We start from the raw sequence: 21,580 nt of genomic DNA on the forward strand, positions 1-21,580 counted from the left end.
TGTTTTGTACGTCAGAAGTAGTTTATAAAATGGTTGTGCTCAATTTTTTTTTCCCAATGGCATGTCATTTCTCTACTGTATTCATTCCTACAGGACAAAAACAACCAATCATCGAAATGGCAGTGTCCGATTAGTCAATTAGTAATTCCTTTTCCGGCCCTCTATTATGCGAAGCCATTTGAGTCTACCTCTAGTATATACTGAGGTAAGAACAACACGAGAGAGAAAAACCTGCGTCCCTAATGGCACCGTATTCCCTATTTAGTGCACTTCTTTACACCAGATCCCACAGGACCATTTGGGAATCGGGTGCCATTCGAGGCACAGCCACAGAGAGGGAGCGGGACAGAGACTTTTCAGACCCACTTGTTAGATGCACACAAAGTAGCTGTAATATATTCCGGACGTCATGCTGCGAAAACTGCTACGGCCCACAAGTTTCCTGGTGGGTAAAGAAAGAACGGTGCGTTCGCTACTTTGCTTTTAAAACGCTCCCGGGCACCGTTCTCTACAGGAACCTAACTAGAACATTCAGGCAGCTCGTCTAGAGTCGAAGGGAAGCGAGGAATTCACACAGGGCTCACTTCCTTGTCTTTAGGGGGGGCTAGGATACATTGGGACAGCCAGGTTAAGGGGCCGCACGAGCTAGCTAAGGGACCATGTTAACTAGGGCAACGTTTTCAAACATTTTGCAATGGAAGATGAACATTTGCATTTCTTATTAAGTAATCCCTCCCGGTTTCGTTCCGTTTCGTTCATGAACACGACCCATCTCTACCTATTCCCCTCGAGTGGCGAATGCCCTGCTTAGATTGTCCCAGTGTTTCCTTTCCACACTTGTTTTTTTTTGACAGTTTAATTGTGCTTTAGTGTGTTTGTTCGCCTACACTGAGTAAGTAAGTAAGGGTGTGAGGCAGACTAGTATCGATGGACTCGAAGTACTCGTGGTGCAGCACTAATGGCCACATATGACTCCCGAGTGGCGCAGTGGTCTAAGGCACTGCACCACAGTGCCACTAGAGATTCTGGGTTCGAATCCAAGCTCTGCCGCAGCCGGCTGCAACCAGGAGAGACCCATGGGGTGGTGCATAATTGGCCCAGCGTCGTCTGGGTTAGGGGAGGGTTTGTCTGGCAGGGATCTCCTTGTCCAATTGCGCATTAGCAACTCCTGTGGCGGGCCGGGCGCAGTGCACGCTGACACGGTCGCCAGGTGTACGGTGTTTCCTCCGACACATTGGTGCGGGTGGGTTCCGGGTTAAGTGCGGCTTGGTTGGGTTGTGTTTAGGAGGATGCACGGCTCTCGACCTTCGCCGAGTCCGTATGGGAGTTGCAGCGATGAGACAAGACAGTAGCTACCAATTCGATACCATGAAATTGGGGGGGGGGGGGTGATTAAAAATCTAAATGGTCACAGATGCACAGTCATCCTGTTTGCACAACAAATAAATGCTTTGTGTCTGTGTCTCAAACAGCACCATATTCCATGCATAGGACACTAATAGTGCACTACGTTTAACCAGGGCTCTGGTCAATAGTAGTGCACTGTATAGGTAATAGGTTGCAATTTATACACTGAACGAAAATATAAACACGACATGTAAAGTGTTGGTCCCATGTTTCATGAAATGTTCTGTCCTCATAAAAAGCTTATTTCTCTCAAATTCTGTGCACAAATTTGTTTCCATCCCTGTTAGTGAGCATTTCTTCTTTGCCAAGATAATAAATCCACCTGACAGGTGTGGCATATCAAGAAGCTGATTTAAACAGAATGATCATTACACAGGTCCGCCTTGTGTAGGGTACAATAAAAGGCCACCCTAAAATGTACAGTTTTCTCACACGCAATGCCACAGATTTTGAGGGAGCATGCAATTGGCATGCTGACTGCAGGAATATCCACCAGAGTTGTTGCCAGAGAATTTTATGTTAATTTCTCTACCATAAGCCACCTCCAATGTTGTTTTAGAGAATTTGACAGTACGTTCAACTGGCCTCACAACCGCAGCCCAAGTGTTGTGGCGTTGTGTGGGCGAGCGGTTTGCTGATGTCAACGGTGTGAGCAGTGGGAGTGCCCCATGGTGGGGTTATGGTATGGGCAAACATAAGCTACGGACAACGAACACAATTGCATTTTATCGATGGAAATTGGAATGCACAGAGATAACGTGACGAGATCCTGAGGCCCATTGTTGTGTCATTCATCCGCCGGCATCACCTCATGTTTCAGCATGATAATGCACCATGTCACAAAGATCTGAACACAATTCCTGGAAGCTGAAAATGTTCCAGTTCATCCATGGCCTGCATACTCACCAGACATGTCACCCATTGAGCATGTTTGGGATGCTCTGGATAGACGTGTACGGCCATTCCAGTTCCCACCAATATCCATCAACTTCGCACAGCCATTGAAGAGGAGTGGGAGAACATTTCACAGGCCACAATCAACAGCCTGATCAATGCAAAGGAGATGTGTCGCGCTGCATGAGGCAAATGGTGGTCACACCAGATACTGACTGGTTTTCTGATCAATACCCCCTACTTTTATTTTTTATTGTTTTACTATCTCTAACCAACAGATGCATATTTTTATTCCCAGTCATGTGAAATCCATAGATTAGAGCCTAATGAATTTATTTCAATCAACTGATTTCTTTATATGACCTGTAATTGTTCCATTTTGCGTATTATGTTTGTGTTCAGTGTACTTCAAAGTACAGTAAATAATGACTTGAGTTTAAATGTCGTCTTTTAAAGATCAAATTCAATTGTATTTGTTGCATGTATTTGTTGCGTGCAATAGCCTTTTAATTTAAACATTTGAAAGGTTTTGGTATATGTACTAGTCTATTTGATTGAATTTATATATGTTTAAGAACTTTGGTTTTACTAATAAATATGTTAAAATGGAGCCAAATTATATGTTTCTGTCTTCAGTCCTTTATCGGCTAAGGTTGAATGTGGTAGTCTGCCTACAACCAGCTTGAGTTTAGATAAATTAATCAAATTGTAAATGAGCTATTATCATGCTGGTTAATGTGATGCATGTCTGTTGAGTTTAGAAAAACCCACCGACATACCTGCTACTGCGTTGCGGCCGTGGCATACTGCATACTTTTTACTAAACGGTACATGCTAAATACTATGCGACAATGAGTACATAAACGGAATACTAATATGTTGTACGGGTGGGGTTTTGGACACGGCCATGTCTCCCCACCAGAGAATTTGGAAAAAAACTGCTGGACCAATTACACACGGGCCTCTCGGCCAAAGAGGATGATGCCATTATCCAAGCAGAGCTTTTTAAAACGGTTCAAAAACAACTTTGAGATTAGAATTTTACAGTTGATTTTTTCTTCTTCTCTAATATGCTTTGGCCACAACTACAAGTAGGATAAGTCATCAACAGTATTTGGGTATGATCAAACAGAATGAGTTTTTTTTAAATGGTTATTTTCATTGAACGGTTACTTGAATTATCTCAGGCGGGTCAGCTTCAACAAACACAATGGATCATCAAACACACACGCCGTAATGGCCCCTTAAAGCTCTGTTCATGCAGTGCTGCATGCAGATCGTGCAGCCAGTGAGGCAGACAGTGGGAGCTGCTCCAAGGACATGATTACTGCACCCACCACCACCGGCTAGCATTACCACAAATTCCACCCAACGCACGCACGCACACACACACTGTATATAAACACTTAGAAACACACACACACACACACACACACAACCCCCTTTCTCCATCACACCAGAAACCCACTAGTTTCTCCCTGCTCCTGGCCAGCCTGGTTCAGGCAGGCAGATGACAATATGGTTCCCTGACTAATAGGCCGCCTCCTCAGCAGATTCCCTCCTGATGTAAATAAACAGTACGGACCATTACCTTGCCAAGGCCGCCAAGGAAGGCAGGCAGCTTCATTCTCTCTCTCCCACCCTCCTACTCACTCGCTCTCTTTCCTGCCACTGACTAGGGGAGGACAAATTCTAGCCTGGAATCCAAACTAAATAATGTGAAACAGTGATATTTAGTTTGGGTTTCAGGATGGAATTTCTCTCTTTCCAAACCTTCCTAACAAAGAGGAATTCTAGCCTGGACTCCAAACTGAACGTAGTGAAAAAGCGATATTCAGTTTGTATTGCCGGCTAGAATTCCTCTCTCCTTCCCTTCATCCTTCTCGAGTCAGAGTGGAATTCTAGCTTGGAAACTAAACTGATCAATGGCGCGATACTCAATTTGGATTCAAGGCTAGTGGAAAACTTCCAAGAGGGAGGAAGGAGCCATTTTGTTTTTGCATAATTGGACCTGAAATGAATCAGCTGCTCTGCATGGGTGACTCAGCAGCAAGACTTATGTTATTAAACCAGGGGCCAAAGCTCTGTCAGAACACACACACACACACACCACACAAAAGCATCACTAAATCACACCTCTATATTGATGGCTTGTTGCATTTTTAATCAGGCTTGTAGATAAAAACAGAGCTCTGCCCATGATTCTGGATGCTTCACAAATGGCACCCTATTCCCTATATAGTGCATTACATGAAAACCAGGGCCCATAGGGACGCATTCTAAGTATTCTCTAATAAATACATGGATAGAGCGGCAATGCAAATATGAATAATGACGTTTTACATACATATTATAATCAATGTCAGTACAGTCCTAATCTGCACTCCCAAATGCTTCCCTATTCCCTATTACAGTTCCCTTCCTTTGACCAAAACCCTATGGGCCCTAGTCGAATGTAGTGCACTAAATAGGGATTACATTTACATTTAAGTCATTTAGCAGACGCTCTTATCCAGAGCGACTTACAAATTGGTGCATTCACCTTATGACATCCAGTGGAACAGCCACTTTACAATAGTGCATCTAAATCTTTTAAGGGGGGGGGGGGGTCAGAAGGATTACTTTATCTTATCCTAAGTATTCCTTAAAGAGGTGGGGTTTCAGGTGTCTCCGGAAGGTGGTGATTGACTCCGCTGTCCTGGCGTCGTGAGGGAGTTTGTTCCACCATTGGGGGGCCAGAGCAGCGAACAGTTTTGACTGGGCTGAGCGGGAACTGTACTTCCTCAGTGGTAGGGAGGCGAGCAGGCCAGAGGTGGATGAACGCAGTGCCCTTGTTTGGGTGTAGGGCCTGATCAGAGCCTGGAGGTACTGAGGTGCCGTTCCCCTCACAGCTCCGTAGGCAAGCACCATGGTCTTGTAGCGGATGCGAGCTTCAACTGGAAGCCAGTGGAGAGAGCGGAGGAGCGGGGTGACGTGAGAGAACTTGGGAAGGTTGAACACCAGACGGGCTGCGGCGTTCTGGATGAGTTGTAGGGGTTTAATGGCACAGGCAGGGAGCCCAGCCAACAGCGAGTTGCAGTAATCCAGACGGGAGATGACAAGTGCCTGGATTAGGACCTGCGCCGCTTCCTGTGTGAGGCAGGGTCGTACTCTGCGGATGTTGTAGAGCATGAACCTACAGGAACGGGCCACCGCCTTGATGTTAGTTGAGAACGACAGGGTGTTGTCCAGGATCACGCCAAGGTTCTTAGCGCTCTGGGAGGAGGACACAATGGAGTTGTCAACCGTGATGGCGAGATCATGGAACGGGCAGTCCTTCCCCGGGAGGAAGAGCAGCTCCGTCTTGCCGAGGTTCAGCTTGAGGTGGTGATCCGTCATCCACATTGATATGTCTGCCAGACATGCAGAGATGCGATTCGCCACCTGGTCATCAGAAGGGGGAAAGGAGAAGATTAATTGTGTGTCGTCTGCATAGCAATGATAGGAGAGACCATGTGAGGTTATGACAGAGCCAAGTGACTTGGTGTATAGCGAGAATAGGAGAGGGCCTAGAACAGAGCCTTGGGGGACACCAGTGGTGAGAGCGCGTGGTGAGGAGACAGATTCTCGCCACGCCACCTGGTAGGAGCGACCTGTCAGGTAGGACGCAATCCAAGCGTGGGCCGCGCCGGAGATGCCCAACTCGGAGAGGGTGGAGAGGAGGATCTGATGGTTCACAGTGTCGAAGGCAGCCGATAGGTCTAGAAGGATGAGAACAGAGGAGAGAGAGTTAGCTTTAGCAGTGCGGAGCGCCTCCGTGATACAGAGAAGAGCAGTCTCAGTTGAATGACTAGTCTTGAAACCTGACTGATTTGGATCAAGAAGGTCATTCTGAGAGAGATAGCAGGAGAGCTGGCCAAGGACAGCACGTTCAAGAGTTTTGGAGAGAAAAGAGAGAAGGGATACTGGTCTGTAGTTGTTGACATCGGAGGGATCGAGTGTAGGTTTTTTCAGAAGGGGTGCAACTCTCGCTCTCTTGAAGACGGAAGGGACGTAGCCAGCGGTCAGGGATGAGTTGATGAGCGAGGTGAGGTAAGGGAGAAGGTCTCCGGAAATGGTCTGGAGAAGAGAGGAGGGGATAGGGTCAAGCGGGCAGGTTGTTGGGCAGCCGGCCGTCACAAGACGCGAGATTTCATCTGGAGAGAGAGGGGAGAAGGAGGTCAGAGCACAGGGTAGGGCAGTGTGAGCAGAACCAGCGATGTCGTTTGACTTAGCAAACGAGGATCGGATGTCGTCGACCTTCTTTTCAAAATGGTTGACGAAGTCATCTGCAGAGAGGGAGGAGGGGGGGAGGGGGAGGAGGATTCAGGAGGGAGGAGAAGGTGGCAAAGAGCTTCCTAGGGTTAGAGGCAGATGCTTGGAATTTAGAGTGGTAGAAAGTGGCTTTAGCAGCAGAGACAGAAGAGGAAAATGTAGAGAGGAGGGAGTGAAAGGATGCCAGGTCCGCAGGGAGGCGTGTTTTCCTCCATTTCCGCTCGGCTGCCCGGAGCCCTGTTCTGTGAGCTCGCAATGAATCGTCGAGCCACGGAGCGGGAGGGGAGGACCGAGCCGGCCTGGAGGATAGGGGACATAGAGAGTCAAAGGATGCAGAAAGGGAGGAGAGGAGGGTTGAGGAGGCAGAATCAGGAGATAGGTTGGAGAAGGTTTGAGCAGAGGGGAGAGATGATAGGATGGAAGAGGAGAGAGTAGCGGGGGAGAGAGAGCGAAGGTTGGGACGGCGCGATACCATCCGAGTAGGGGCAGTGTGGGAAGTGTTGGTTGAGAGCGAGAGGGAAAAGGATACAAGGTAGTGGTCGGAGACTTGGAGGGGAGTTGCAATGTGGTTAGTGGAAGAACAGCATCTAGTAAAGATGAGGTCAAGCGTATTGCCTGCCTTGTGAGTAGGGGGGGAAGGTGAGAGGGTGAGGTCAAAAGAGGAGAGGAGTGGAAAGAAGGAGGCAGAGAGGAATGAGTCAAAGGTAGACGTGGGGAGGTTAAAGTCGCCCAGAACTGTGAGAGGTGAGCCGTCCTCAGGAAAGGAGCTTATCAAGGCATCAAGCTCATTGATGAACTCTCCGAGGGAACCTGGAGGGCGATAAATGATAAGGATGTTAAGCTTGAAAGGGCTGGTAACTGTGACAGCATGGAATTCAAAGGAGGCGATAGACAGATGGGTAAGGGGAGAAAGAGAGAATGACCACTTGGGAGAGATGAGGATCCCGGTGCCACCACCCCGCTGACCAGCTGCTCTCGGGGTGTGCGAGAACACGTGGGCGGACGAAGAGAGAGTAGTAGGAGTAGCAGTGTTATCTGTGGTGATCCATGTTTCCGTCAGTGCCAAGAAGTCGAGGGACTGGAGGGAGGCATAGGCTGAGATGAACTCTGCCTTGTTGGCCGCAGATCGGCAGTTCCAGAGGCTACCGGAGACCTGGAACTCCACGTGGGTCGTGCGCGCTGGGACCACCAGATTAGGGTGGCCGCGGCCACGCGGTGTGAAGCGTTTGTATGGTCTGTGCAGAGAGGAGAGAACAGGGATAGACAGACACATAGTTGACAGGCTACAGGAGAGGCTACGCTAATGCAAAGGAGATTGGAATGACAAGTGGACTACACGTCTCGAATGTTCAGAAAGTTAAGCTTACGTAGCAAGAATCTTATTGACTAAAATGATTAAAATGATACAGTACTGCTGAAGTAGGCTAGCTGGCAGTGGCTGCGTTGTTGACACTACACTAATCAAGTCGTTCCGTTGAGTGTAATAGTTTCTACAGTGCTGCTATTCGGTAGACGGTGGACGTTAGCTAGCTGGCTAGCTGCTGGGCAGATAGCAGTGTAGACTGCGTTAGGACGACGAAATACGATAATTACGCAATTATCTTTGATACAAAGACGGCTATGTAGCTAGCTAAGAAGAAGTTGCTAAGATTAGACAACTCAAACCGTTGTACTATAATGAAATGTAATGAAATGTAATGAAAAGTTATACTACTATTCGGTAGACGGTGGACGTTTGCTAGCTGGCTAGCTGGCTAGCTGCTGGGCAGATAGCAGTGTGGACTACGATAGGACGACGAAATACGATAATTACGCAATTATCTTTGATACAAAGACGGCTATGTAGCTAGCTAAGAAGAAATTGCTAAGGTTAGACAAATCAAACCGTTGTACTATAATGAAATGTAATGAAATGTAATGAAAAGTTATACTACCTGCTGTCCTCCCATCTCTACGGTAGGCAGTAGCACAGCGGGTTCCCGGAAGGTAGAACGTTTCCCTGGACTACGCATAGGCCTGAGCTGCTGGACGCAGTGGCCTTTATGTTTTAAGAAAACCCTCATTGGAGGAAGAAATAGAGAGGACACGATAGAGGGCTTAGACAGAGAGAGTAAAGAGTGAGAGAACGAGAGAGAGAGAGAGAGAGAAATAAGCAGAGGAAGACTAGAAAGAGATGACAGCAAAAGAAGAAGAATAGTCAGAGATGAGGATAGAGGGAGAGGAGAAAGAGGCCTCGTCCATCTGACTCTTTACTCTGTGGTGAAATGGAGCGAGCTGCCTCTAGGGGTCATCCCATGTCAAGTGCTGCTCTTAGCAGAATATTTAAAGGGACATTTCACCGCTAGACTATTTGGGGTGTTTTTCCAGTCTACTTCCATAATTATGAGTGATGAAAGGTGTTTCAGACATAATTATGCACTATAGTTGGGAGAGGTCAAGTAACGTCGTCATTGGTTGATTGAGCCTGCTGTCTGATCAAAGAATGAAAGAGTCATGTTTTGTCGCAATTATTGTAAAAAGCTAGCGGCGAGTAGATATGGTTGTCCTTGCTAAATAGAGCCATTGGACTAGTCTCAATGATGTTTCTATTTTTAGAGGCATATTTCCTTGTTCCCACCCTCTAAGGCAGGCTTTTCAAAATGGGTGAGGTACTGTAATAGTTTGCAGGTTCACCGGAGCTATGTTACCGTGCACTGTCTAAGATTGCTAAATTATTAGCAACAATGGCTGCTTCTGATTCCGCTTTCCAAGAAGAGGTGGATTTAAAATGTAAAAAAAAAAATGTTCTTTTACATACAGTTGAAGTCGGAAGTTTACATACACTTAGGTTGGAGTCATTAAAACTCGTTTTTCAAGCACTCCAAAAATGTCTTGTTAACAAACTATAGTTTTGACAAGTCAGTTGGGACACCTACTTTGTGCATGACACAAGTAATTTTTCGAACAATTGTTTACAGACAGATTATTTCACTTATAATTCACTGTATCACAATTCCAGTGGGTCAGAAGTTTACATACACTAAGTTGACTGTGCCTTTAAACAGCTTGGAATATTCCAGAAAATGATGTCATGGCTTTAGAAGCTTCTAATAGGCTAATTTACATCATTTGAGTCAATTGGAGGTGTACCTGTGGATGTATTTCAAGGCCTACCTTCAAACTGAGTATCTCTTTGCTTGACATCATGGGAAAATCAAAAGAAATCAGCCAAGACCTCAAAAGAAAAATTGTAGACCTCTACAAGTCTGGCTCATTCTTGGGAGAAATTTCCAAATGCCTGAAGGTACCACGTTCATCTGTACAAACAATAGTACGCAAGTATAAACACCATGGGACCACGCAGCCATCATACCGCTCAGGAAGGAGACGCGTTCTGTCTTCTGGAGATGAATGTACTCTGGTGCGAAATGTGCAAATCAATCCCAGAACAACAGCAAAAGACCTTGTGAAGATGCTGGAGGAAACAAAAGTATCTATATCCACAGTAAAATGAGTCCTATATCGACATAACCTGAAAGGCCGCACAGCAAGGAAGAAGCCACTGCTCCAAAACCGCCATAAAAAAGCCAGACTACGGTTTTAAACTGCACATGGAGACAAAGATCATACTTTTTGGAGAAATGTCCTCTGGTCTGATGAAACAAAAATAGAACTGTTTGGCCATAATGACCATCGTTATGTTTGGAGGCAAAAGGGGGACGCTTGCAAGCCGAAGAACACCATTCCAACCGTGAAGCACGGGGGTGGCAGCATCATGTTGTGGGGGTGCTTTGCTGCAGGCGGAACTGGTGTACTTCACCAAATAGATGGCATCAGGAGTAGGTAAAATTATGTGGATAAATTGAAGCAACATCTCAAGACATCAGTCAGGCAGATAAAGCTTGGTCACAAATGGGTCTTCCAAATGGACAATGACCCCAAGCAGACTTTCAAAGTTGTGGCAAAATGGCTTAAGGACAACAAAGTCAAGGTATTGGAGTGGCCATCACAAAGCCCTGACCACAATCCTATAGAACATTTGTGGGCAGAACTGAAAAAGCGTGTGCGAGCAAGGAGGCCTACAATCTGACTCAGTTACACCAGCTCTGTCAGGAGTAATGGGCCAAAATTCCCCCAACTTATTGTGGGAAGCTTGTGGAAGGCTACCCGAAACGTTTGACCCAAGTTAAACAATTTAAAGGCAATGCTACCAAATACTAATTGAGTGTATGTAAACTTTTGACTCACTGGGAATGTGATGAAAAAAATAAAAGCTGAAATAAATCATTCTCATTCTTATTCTGACATTTCACATTCTTAAAATAAAGTGGTGATCCTAACTGACCTAAGACAGGGAATTTTTACTAGGATTAAATTTCAGGAATTGTGAAAAACGGAGTTTAAATGTATTTGGCTAAGGTGTATGTAAACTTCCGACTTCAACTGTAGGAACATACAGTCCTATTTATTTGATCCGGAATAAACATTGAGACGGTGAGAAAAATAATTGCGAGACTAGCAAGCAGCGGCGGTAGCTTAGACCAGCTGGACCAGTACTCAGGAGGGTAGATGACAAACGATGAAGTTGTTTTGCTGTCGGTAGCTAGCTAGCTATATAAGCTCTTGTTTTACACGTGTTGTTCAGTACAGTACAGTTTGGTGATCGATTCGGCCAATATCAGAGCTTGCCAGTACCACTAAAAGCCAAGCTAGCCAACTTTTAGAAACATACAGTGGTTCCTCCATTAAAAGTTGTGAGCTTACACCGCAAGACTTGGAGGTACACAGTGTCATGGCTTCATTGCTCCAGACAACCGCAAGGGGGAGATAGACCACTCATTATGCATTTAGGTCCCAAGGTTTTTATATGACTAATCATATCGAGTGGTTCCACTGACGAATTTGACGCGAGCCACTTGTCGCTGGTGACTTTCTTCAGAAATTATGGCTGACAAAACATTACGGTGGAAGCAAATGTAAGTAATAATAATGTCATAACGAGTCAAGAAAACATGTAGAATTGAGAGGAATATGTTAGTTAATGTAGAGACAAACGATTGTGCATATTTTTTAATCATAAAGTAAATTTACGAAAATCGCTATTTAGCTAGCTAGCTAGTTTTTTCCCCCAGTCATATCCAATACCAGGTGTATCAAACTCCATTCTTTGAATAATGCTGTGTCTGCATGTATGTATTACAATTACACACTTCAACACTGTTTACCACTCCTGCTTCTGGGACATCAATGATTACACATTGTAACTATGCAATAGACTAGAAACATGAGTAAAGGCTGATTTTTAATTCATATATACAGAAAAAAACAGTACACTACACCTCCTATGCATATCAAACTCCCTTCATCTGAATTAATCTGAGGAGGTTCTCCCAGCCATGTGGACGATTGAAAACAGGGCAGCAAAATTTGTTTGTCACCAGAGCAGTTTTATTTCTATTTGCCTGTGAGACCTTCATACAAACTTGCTATGCTGAATTCTTGACGCACAAACAAAGTGATGCCATATCCTGCCAGCACGCCCACAAGCGAGCCACTCAGGCGGTGAATGACACGTGGAAGAGGGCGAGGAACGAGATGGGAAAAACAATCCAGGCTATTTGCTCTGAGACCGGCATAATAATGTAATGAAACAAGCAGGGAGCAGGTTTCGAACCCTCAACATTCTATCCCGAAGTCCAGCACGCTATCGACTGTGCCCAAATGTATTAATTGGGGTTGGGGCCGATTGTGGCTAAAACACTTTATCAATTGGAATCTTTAACAAGGGGAAAGGGGAACAACTATTATTAATTTTTCACAAGGAATTAGGCACTTTCCCATGTTTACTATAGTATGTACTGTAGGGTTTGTATACTTGTCAGACTGCACAGTAGCCTAATAAACAAATGCAGGTGGCTTATATCTTCAAAATGCTTTAAATGCTTTATTATCCAAATGTAAAAGCATATACTGTACAGTACTGTATTTCTTCATCAGCATCTTTATGCTTTCATTAATAAAATAATGATAAAAATACTCTTTCAAAATGCAGATGTTGATTTAGTTATGGATCCATAACAAATTACAATGGTAATAAATATCACTGATTTACAGAAATATTGGAACAAAGTTGTCTAATGAAGGCAAACAATTTAGAATCCTTCAATCCTCTTATGTTGTAGCCTACTCCCGACCGTCACGTTGTACAGCACCATATTTTCCATTCCATCCTAACCCGAAACCCTGAGAGTTTCGTTTTTCTCGGAATAGAAACACCATAATATTAATCAAATTTATTAAGCCAAATTTCTTAAAATCAATCCTATGTACTATGTTATTACAAAAAAGGTTTTAAATTCTCTGGTAATGCCAATATGAAAGACTTTCAAATGCTTCTCAAAGATGCCCTCTGGTGGTCCAAAAATTGGCTGACAATTCAAAAATGGCTGACAAATAAATAATATGCCATAGAATTTTGCAGAAGCCCGCAAGGAACCACTGTACAGTATGATATGTTAATAACATATTAATGGACATATATAGTGAAATAGGTCTGCAGTGAAATTTCCCTTTAAGACTCTTACCCCCCTCTCTCTCTCTCACACAGACACATAACCGGGCACAAACACACACCTCCCCCTCAATCTCCCATCCATCTGCAGAACAGTCAGACTGACAGACTGCTCTTAACATGCTCTTTAATAGGGTTTGATGTGGAGCGTTGCAACAAGGGTTGCTACTTGAGAGACCTGTTCTACTGTAGTACCGCAAAGCTTCAATCTCTCACACACACACACACACACACACACACACACACGCTTCAATCTCCCTGACACGCCTGACTGCGTCTGTCAGCCACAGGTTAACGGTTCAGCAAGGTGTGAATGCAAAATAATAAAATAATTGTTCTCTTGAAAAATAAGGCATAAAAAGTATGACAGTTATTTGTCGTAGGTAATATTAGCCTTTTTAGCCACAAAAAATACAGTGGCTTGTCAAAGAAATACAAGATCAAATAGTCTTTCTATGCAATGATAAAAGCAAACTCTTAAATGTTTGAACATTTGAATACCCATTTACTGTATGTTGTGCCTGGATGATGCGTGTTTCGCATTGCTCCTCACTGAAATACTCTTTAAAAAAATCCCTGTTTAAATTGGGAGAAAATCAGGCCCCTCTTTTTGAGCAGCATCACATTGCAGAAGGAGGATTCATCCAAAATGGAACCCTAGTCCCTATATGGTACACTACTTTTGAACAGAGCCGGATGGGCTCCCATAAAGATCTAGTCAAAGTAGCACACTACTGTATATAAGAAAGAGGGTGCCATTTCACACGCACACTCATCATCTAGCATGAGAGGAGGGCAGCAGAAGGCTGTGAATATTCAGCAAACACCAGTCAAAGAATCGTTTAAAGGCGGAATTAAAAATGGCAAGCCACCTGCTCAGTTTCAGCGTTTGTTGATTCAGTCCGAGGGTAGGCTGCCAGTGATTTGCTATATGACAGATATTCACCGCCTGACTCCCACCCAGCCCTGATTGCAGAGCGAACGGTGGCTACGGTTCAACAACACACTATAGCCAGGAGCTCTGTGTGTTTTTTCAAATATGGCACACACACACACACACACACACACACACACACACACACACACACACACACACACACACACACACACACACACACACACACACACACACACACACACACACACACACACACACACCAAGACTCAGGCCAGGCTCAGAAATACACTGCACCACAGAGGATACTGGTGAGGAGAGGACGGCTAAAAAATATGGAGTGACTGAAATAGTGTCAAACACAAGGAAACCATGTGTTTAATAGTGTTCCACGTATTCTATTCCAGCAATTACTACGGCTGGAATAGTCATCCTCTGCTATAAAAGTGCCACCAGACACCACTGTTGCACCAACATCCTCATCATTTGAATGTCATCCGACTGATTGTGATAGCACAGCTTTCCCTGAGTAAAACACACAGTAGTTATGACAACAGCACCAGGAGAAAGAGCCCGGAGTCCTAATGAATCAACAAGTCTTTGTGCATGAAGCTACATGAAGCTAATTCTCATAGCTTATTCAAGACGGATGAAAATGAAGAGGCAGGCCTCCTGAGTGGCGCAGTGGTCTAAGGCACTGCATCGCAGTACTAGCTGTGCCACTAGAGATTCTGGGTTGGAGTACAGGCTCTGTCGCAGCCGGCCGCGACCGGGAGACCCGTGGGGCGGTGCACAATTGGCCCAGCGTCGTCTGGGTTAGGGGAGGGTTTGGCTGGCAGGGATCTCCTTGTCCCATTGCGCACTAGCGACTCCTGTGGCGGGCCGGGCGCAGAGCACGCTGACACGGTCGCCAGGTGTACGGTGTTCCCTCCGACACATTGGTGCGGCTGGCTTCCGGGTTAAGTGGGCATTGTGTCAAGAAGCAGTGCAGCCTGTTTGGGTTGTGTTTCAGAGGATATACGGCTCTCGACCTTCGCCTTTCCCGAGATGGTACGGGAGTTGCAGCGATGAGACAAGACTGTAACTACCAATTGGATACCACAAAATTGGGGAGAAAAAAGAGGTAAAGAAAAATAAAATTAAGAGGCAGATAATGTATTACCTGGAGTGCTACTACTAAGAGCTAACAAACACAGACACACGCACAACTCTCTACCCCATTCTCCCCTTATCTTCCCCAGCCAGGAGGAGCAGCCGCATTGATTGATTCAATATTGGAAATAGTCTGTCGGTGCGTTTTGGAGAGGGCACTCATCTGATAATGAATGGATGCAACGCCTCAGCGCTGCTAATTAGATTAAAGACACAGGCAAAGCCCCGAGCTTCCTGCTCCTCTCTGCTCTCACAGAGCAAGGAAGTCCCATTGGGATGACCAGCACCGCTCCAAGACAGCCCACTGTGCCTAGATCCATAGCTGCCCACAAACAAACACACTACGCCGGTGTTCCAAATGGCACCATATTACCTACATAGTGCACTATTTTTGAGAGCACTATATAGGGGATAGTGTGCCAATTTGGACGCCGCCTAAAAAGTCCCTGTTGGCCATACTGTATATACCACACCTCATCCACTTTGCCTGAAGGCATAGGCCCGGTTTTAATTTAATCTAGCTCTATTGTAACACCTTCCCCTAGCTTCTACACCCTGGACAGGTGTGTGCCGGTGTCCCAAACCTCAGCTTGAATCGCCCCATCTAGTGCCACTGATTTGATGTATTCAGAACTAGCATAGCTGATTCCAATTATACAGGTTTGATTGGTTGACCAACTGAAGGTGTGCTTAGGAGAGGTTTGGGAAACGATAGTCTATGAGCAATATAGTGAAAAGGGGATCTATCCTGACCACAGACACACATACACAACTGGGGTAAGTGTTACCTGGTCGGCGACAGCGCGGGCCAGTTTGTCCATCCTGGAGCCTGCCTCTGCAATCTTCTTGGCGGCGTTGATGACATCAGAGGAGTTCTTCAGGGGGCCTTTGCCTCTGGTGTGGAACACAGGGAAACAGGACTTAGTATGTTTAAAGTTCAACGTCTTTATTTACCAAACGCAGACAGCAAACACTCTCGGAAACACTTGACATTAACAGAATAAAAGGTCAATTTTATATTCACAAGACACTTTGCCACAAAATAAATAATGCATAGGATAAAAACGCCAGTGGTAATCTTCCTAAAACTGAAAAGAGATCACAATGCTACAAAAACAGCCAAAACGTGGGCCGCAACTAGATGCGTTCTTCTCAAATCACGGTGCTCTATCATTAGTAGCTGACAGCTGTCAACATAGGTCTTTCTCAAAGCTAATCAGTATTGGTAATTGTCTGTTTCTGCTCGCTTGCCAACTCCTTATGGAATTATCTTGACGGTAACAGCAATGGAGTTGGCAAGGCTACAACAGATCTGGTAACAGGTTAGATTGGATCTAGGCCTACGTTTAATCAGATCAAGCGTTAACCGGCGATAGCAGACACTCTCATAGTTGATGCTTTAGTGGTGTCGGAGGTGGAACTGCATTGGAGCCGTCAAATTGGTGAGCAGCTGCTCTTGCTAAAGCCGATCGGAATGAATAGAGCCCTTAGCCTACAGTTTAACCAAACATGGTATCACTACTCGGATATAGATTGGCTCATGAGGTTTAGATGTAGGATGACATGCGGAAAAAACAGATATACAGCAGTAGTCACAGTTGAAGTCAGAAGTTTACATACACTTAGGTTGGAGTCATTAAAACTCGTTTTTCAACCACTCCACAAACTTCTTGTTCACAAACTATAGTTTTGTCAAGTCGGTTAAGACATCTACTTTGTGCATGACACAAGTCATTTTTCAAAACAATTGTTTACAGACAGATTATTTCATTTATAATTCACTGTATCACAATTCCAGTGGGTCAGAAGTTTACATACACTAAGTTGACTGTGCCTTTAAACAGCTCGGAAAATTCCAGAAAATTATGTCATGGCTTTAGAAGCTTCTGCTAATTGATATCATTTGAGTCAAATGGAGGTGTACCTGTGGATGTATTTCAAGGCCTACCCTCAAACTCAGTGCCTCTTTGCTTGACATCATGGGAAAATCAAATGAAATCAGCCAAGACCTCAGAAGAAAAATTGTAAACCTCCAGCAATTTCCAAACGCCTGAAGGTACCACATTCATCTGTACAAACAATAGTACGCAAGTATAAACACCATGGGACCACGCAGCCGGCATACCACTCAGGAAGGAGACGCGTTCTGTCTCCTAGAGATGAACGTAACTTTGGTGCAAAAAGGGCAATTCAATCCCAGAACAACAGCAAAGGACATTGTGAAGATGCTGGAGGAAGGTAGTATCTATATCCACAGTAAAACGAGTCCTATATCGACATAACCTGAAAGGCTGCTCAGCAAGGAAGAAGCCACTGCTCCAAAACCGCCATAAAAAAGCCAGACTACAGTTTGCAACTGCACATGGGGACAAAGATCGTACTTCTTGGAGAAATGTGCTCTGGTCTGATGAAACAAAAATATAACTGTTCGGCCACAATGATCATCGTTATGTTTGGAGGAAAAAGGGGGAGGCTTGCAAGGTGAAGAACACTATCCCAACCGTGAAGCACACCATCCCAACCGTGAAGCACGGGGGTGGCAGCATCATGTTGTGGGGGTCCTTTGCTGCACAGGGGACTGGTGCACTTCGCAAAATAGATGGCATCATGCTGAAGGAAAATTATGTGGATATATTGAAGCAACATCTCAAGACATTAGTCAGGAAGTTAAAGCTTGGTCGCATATGCGTCTTCCAAATGGACAATGACCCCAAGAATACTTCCAAAGTTGTGGCAAAATAGCTTAAGGACAACAAAGTCAAGGTATTGGAGTGGCCGTCACAAAGCCCTGACCTCAATCCTATAGAACATTTGTGGGCAGAACTGAAAAAGCATGTGCGAGCAAGGAGGCCTACAAACCTGACTCAGTTACACCAGCTCTGTCAGGAGCAACTTATTGTAGGAAGCTTGTGGAAGGCTACCCGTAATGTGTGTTAAGTTAAACAATTTAAAGTCAATGCTACCAAATACTAATTGTCAACTTCTGACCCACTGGGAATGTGGTGAAAGAAAATAAAAGCTGAAATAAATCATTCTCTCTACTATTATTCTGACATTTCACATTCCTAGCATAAAGTGGTGATCATAACTGACCTAAGACAGGGACTTTTTACTAGGATTAAATGTCAGGAATTGTGAAAAACTGAGTGTAAAAGTATTTGTCTAAGGTGTATGTAAACTTCCGACTTCAACTGTGTATTGGCTGACATCACGGTAATAGGGCATTTGTGAAACCATGCATGATGTGCCATTGGCTGCGTTTCAAATGGCACTCGATTTCTCATATAATGCACTCCATTTGAGAAGGGCCCATGGAGATCTGGTCAAAAGTAGCCCACTATATAGGGAATAGGGTGCCATCTGGTTATCAAAGTTGCATGGCAACAACATATTCGCCAATTCCACAAATGTCACCACAAGGGTCACTTGACTAAAGTCCGTGCAATCATCACCACCACATCACATCCATAAGAGTTAATCACTATGAAACTGCATGGACGCGTCCCAAACAGCACCCTATTCCCCCATAGTGGTTTGGTCTATATGGGGAATAGAGTGCCATTTGGGAAGCAAATCTTCCCCTTTTTGAGCTCTGTACAGCTCGCATATTCTGTCCACTGAATCATAGTGCCATACCTTGGAATAGGAACATTGGGTTAAGCACAGGGCTATGACATGATGTACAGATGGCGGGGGGCTCGGAGACAAGCTGTTGCCTACCCGAAGAACATCAACATCCACACTGTAAACAGTACACAGGATCACAATCATCCTGGTTTGGCTACATTCTATTCTATCGAACTCAGTGGGAATAAAATACTGTCGGATCTCTGTTAATCTACAGAAAAATAATGTGTAATGGTACGTAGCTGCTGCTGGTCTACACAGCCTAATCCCAGCCCACACCTGTTATCCTGACCAATATGCAGGACCTGGATTTCGATTTGTTCCAGCCTAGCCACATTCGTCCAATCAAAGGCTCTTTATTTGTTGATTTGTTGAATCATGTGGGTTTGATTTGATTTGATTTAGCGTTGGGCTGTGACCAAAAAGCCCGAGCAGCCTGTAGCGAAGTGATTTGCCTGTGTGTGGTTGCTGATCCTACCCATACCGATACTAGTCACACTCATAACTAGTAATACTTCAATTCAAATGAATGCACAAAGGACAAATTAGCATTGCTAGGAACTGGAAACAACAGAACATGGCAAACCATTAACACAACAAAGGAGATTTTCGAAGGTAAGGAACATATAAAATACTAAACTGAGCAAAACTATAAACACAACATGAAGTGTTGGTCCCATATGAGCTGAAATAAAAGACCCCAGAAATGTTCTGTACGCATAAAAAGCTTATTTCTCTCAAATGTTTATTTTTGTTTACATCCCTGTTAGTGAGCATTTCTCATTTGCCAAGATAATCCATCCAACTGACACAGGTGTGGCATGCTGACCTGTGTCAGCTGATTAAACAGCATGATCATTACACTGGTGCACCTTGTTTCGGGGACAATAAAAGGCCACACAAAATGTTCAGTTTTGTCACACAACACAATGGCACAGATGTCTCAAGTTGAGGGCGCATGCAATTGGCATGCTGACTGCAGGAATGCCCACCAGAGCTGTTGCCAGAGATTGAATGTTCATTTCTCTACCATAAGCCGACTCCAATGTAGTTTTAGAGAAATGTCATTTTAGAGAATTTGGCAGTATATCCAACAGGCCTCACAACCGCAGACAATGTGTATGGCGTCGTGTGAGTGAGCGGTTTGCTGATGTCAACTTTGTAAACAGAGTGCCCCATGGCGGCGGTGGGATTATGGTATGGGAAGGTTTAAACTACGGACAACGAACGCAATTGCATTTTATCGATGGCAATTTGAATGCACAGAGATACCCCCGATGACATCTTGAGGCCCATTGTCGTGTCATTCATCCGCCGCCATCACCTCATGATTCAGCATGATAATGCACGGTCCCATGTCGCAAGGATCTGCACACAATTCCTGGGAGCTGAAAAGGGTCCCAGTTCTTCCATGGCCTGCATACTTAACAGACATTTCACACTTCGCATCGCCATTGAAGAGAAGTGGAACAACATTCCACGACAGCCTGATCGACTATGCGAAAGAGACGTGTCACGCTGCAGGAGGTGAATGGTGGTCTCACCAAATACTGACTGGTTTCCTGATCCACGCCCCCTACCGTTAAAAAAAAAGAAGGTATCTGTGACCAACAGATGCATACAGCATCTTTATTCCCAGTCATGTGAAATCCATAGATTAGGGCTTAATGAATTTATTTCAATGGACAGATTTCCTTATATGAACTGTAACTCAGTCAAATCTTAGAAATTGTTGCATGTTGCATTTATATTTTGTTTTAGGATAATGTACATATAACTACAGTCTGGTTTGGCAATTTATCAGTTCACCTCGAATCCCAATTTGCCCGTCAGATACAAACCGCCAATGAAGGTTCTGGGTGTGAGGCAACATCCCTCCCTGCAGACTATTTTTTAACAGACCGTTTATCAGACAAGTGCAGAACATCATTTCAAATCCCTCCCATGTATTTCACTCCGGTATCAGCTCCTCCCCTCAGGCAGACGCTATAGGGCCCCTACAGGTACAGATATGAGCACATCTTCATTCCCATGTCCATCAAACACATAAACGGCAATATGCAAAGCTGAGCTGTGTTAGTACGCCACTGACAGAATAAGGAAATATGCGAAGTATTATGTATGTGGCTATATGAGAAATGTATGATGATAAGGGCAACATGCAATGTATGTATTATGTTAAGTGTGTAATGTACAGTGTCTATTTTGTATGCAGCAGTACTGTGTGTTTAAGACAATTTTCCCCTTCGGACATTAAAGTTCATCCTGTCCTATCCTACATAATAAACCAATTCTATTGAGCAAAACCAAATATTACTTTACTGTTGACAGGCTGCCATCTTGATTGTCCCCAGGGGTGTATTCATTTTGCCGAATCTGTTGCAAAATGTTTTGTCTTTTGCAAAACGTTTGGCAACAGAAACTGTTTACTCCAAATGGAAAATGTTTTTCAACGAAAACTAGAGTTTCTATTAAATTCATATAGGTCCCTCCCGGTTTCGTTCTGTTTGCTTCCGTCTGGTACTTCAATGGTAAACGGTTTCCATTGCAAGACGTAATGAATACACCCCAGGTATGGCTGATTTGGTAGAAGTCGGGGGGGGGGGGCACACAGAAGTGACGTGATTGGTGTAGAAGTCTGGGGGGGGGGGGCACTCCTGAGAGGGCCACGTTTAGTAGGCAAATGTAGTGAAATGTTGCAGACATTAGTATTGTCATGAATAGAGCGGATGTGATTCCTTATTCTAAACTTCAGCTGTTTG

At 44.6% G+C, this 21,580-nt stretch overlaps 1 protein-coding gene across 3 annotated transcripts in view; it reads right to left on the reverse strand.

Moving 5' to 3' along the window:
• The window catches only part of LOC129841328 (catenin alpha-2), a 697,172-nt gene that overhangs the window by 8,410 nt on the left and 667,182 nt on the right, over positions 1 to 21,580 (reverse strand). For all 3 annotated transcript variants that reach the window (XM_055909550.1, XM_055909553.1, XM_055909551.1), the window contains exon 16: positions 15,980 to 16,085. In XM_055909550.1, the coding sequence (XP_055765525.1) occupies positions 15,980 to 16,085 (106 nt within the window). The remainder of the gene's footprint in view (positions 1 to 15,979; positions 16,086 to 21,580) is intronic.

The sequence above is a fragment of the Salvelinus fontinalis genome, chromosome 42, assembly GCF_029448725.1.
Source record: "Salvelinus fontinalis isolate EN_2023a chromosome 42, ASM2944872v1, whole genome shotgun sequence".
Classification (NCBI taxonomy): Eukaryota; Metazoa; Chordata; class Actinopteri; order Salmoniformes; family Salmonidae; genus Salvelinus; species Salvelinus fontinalis.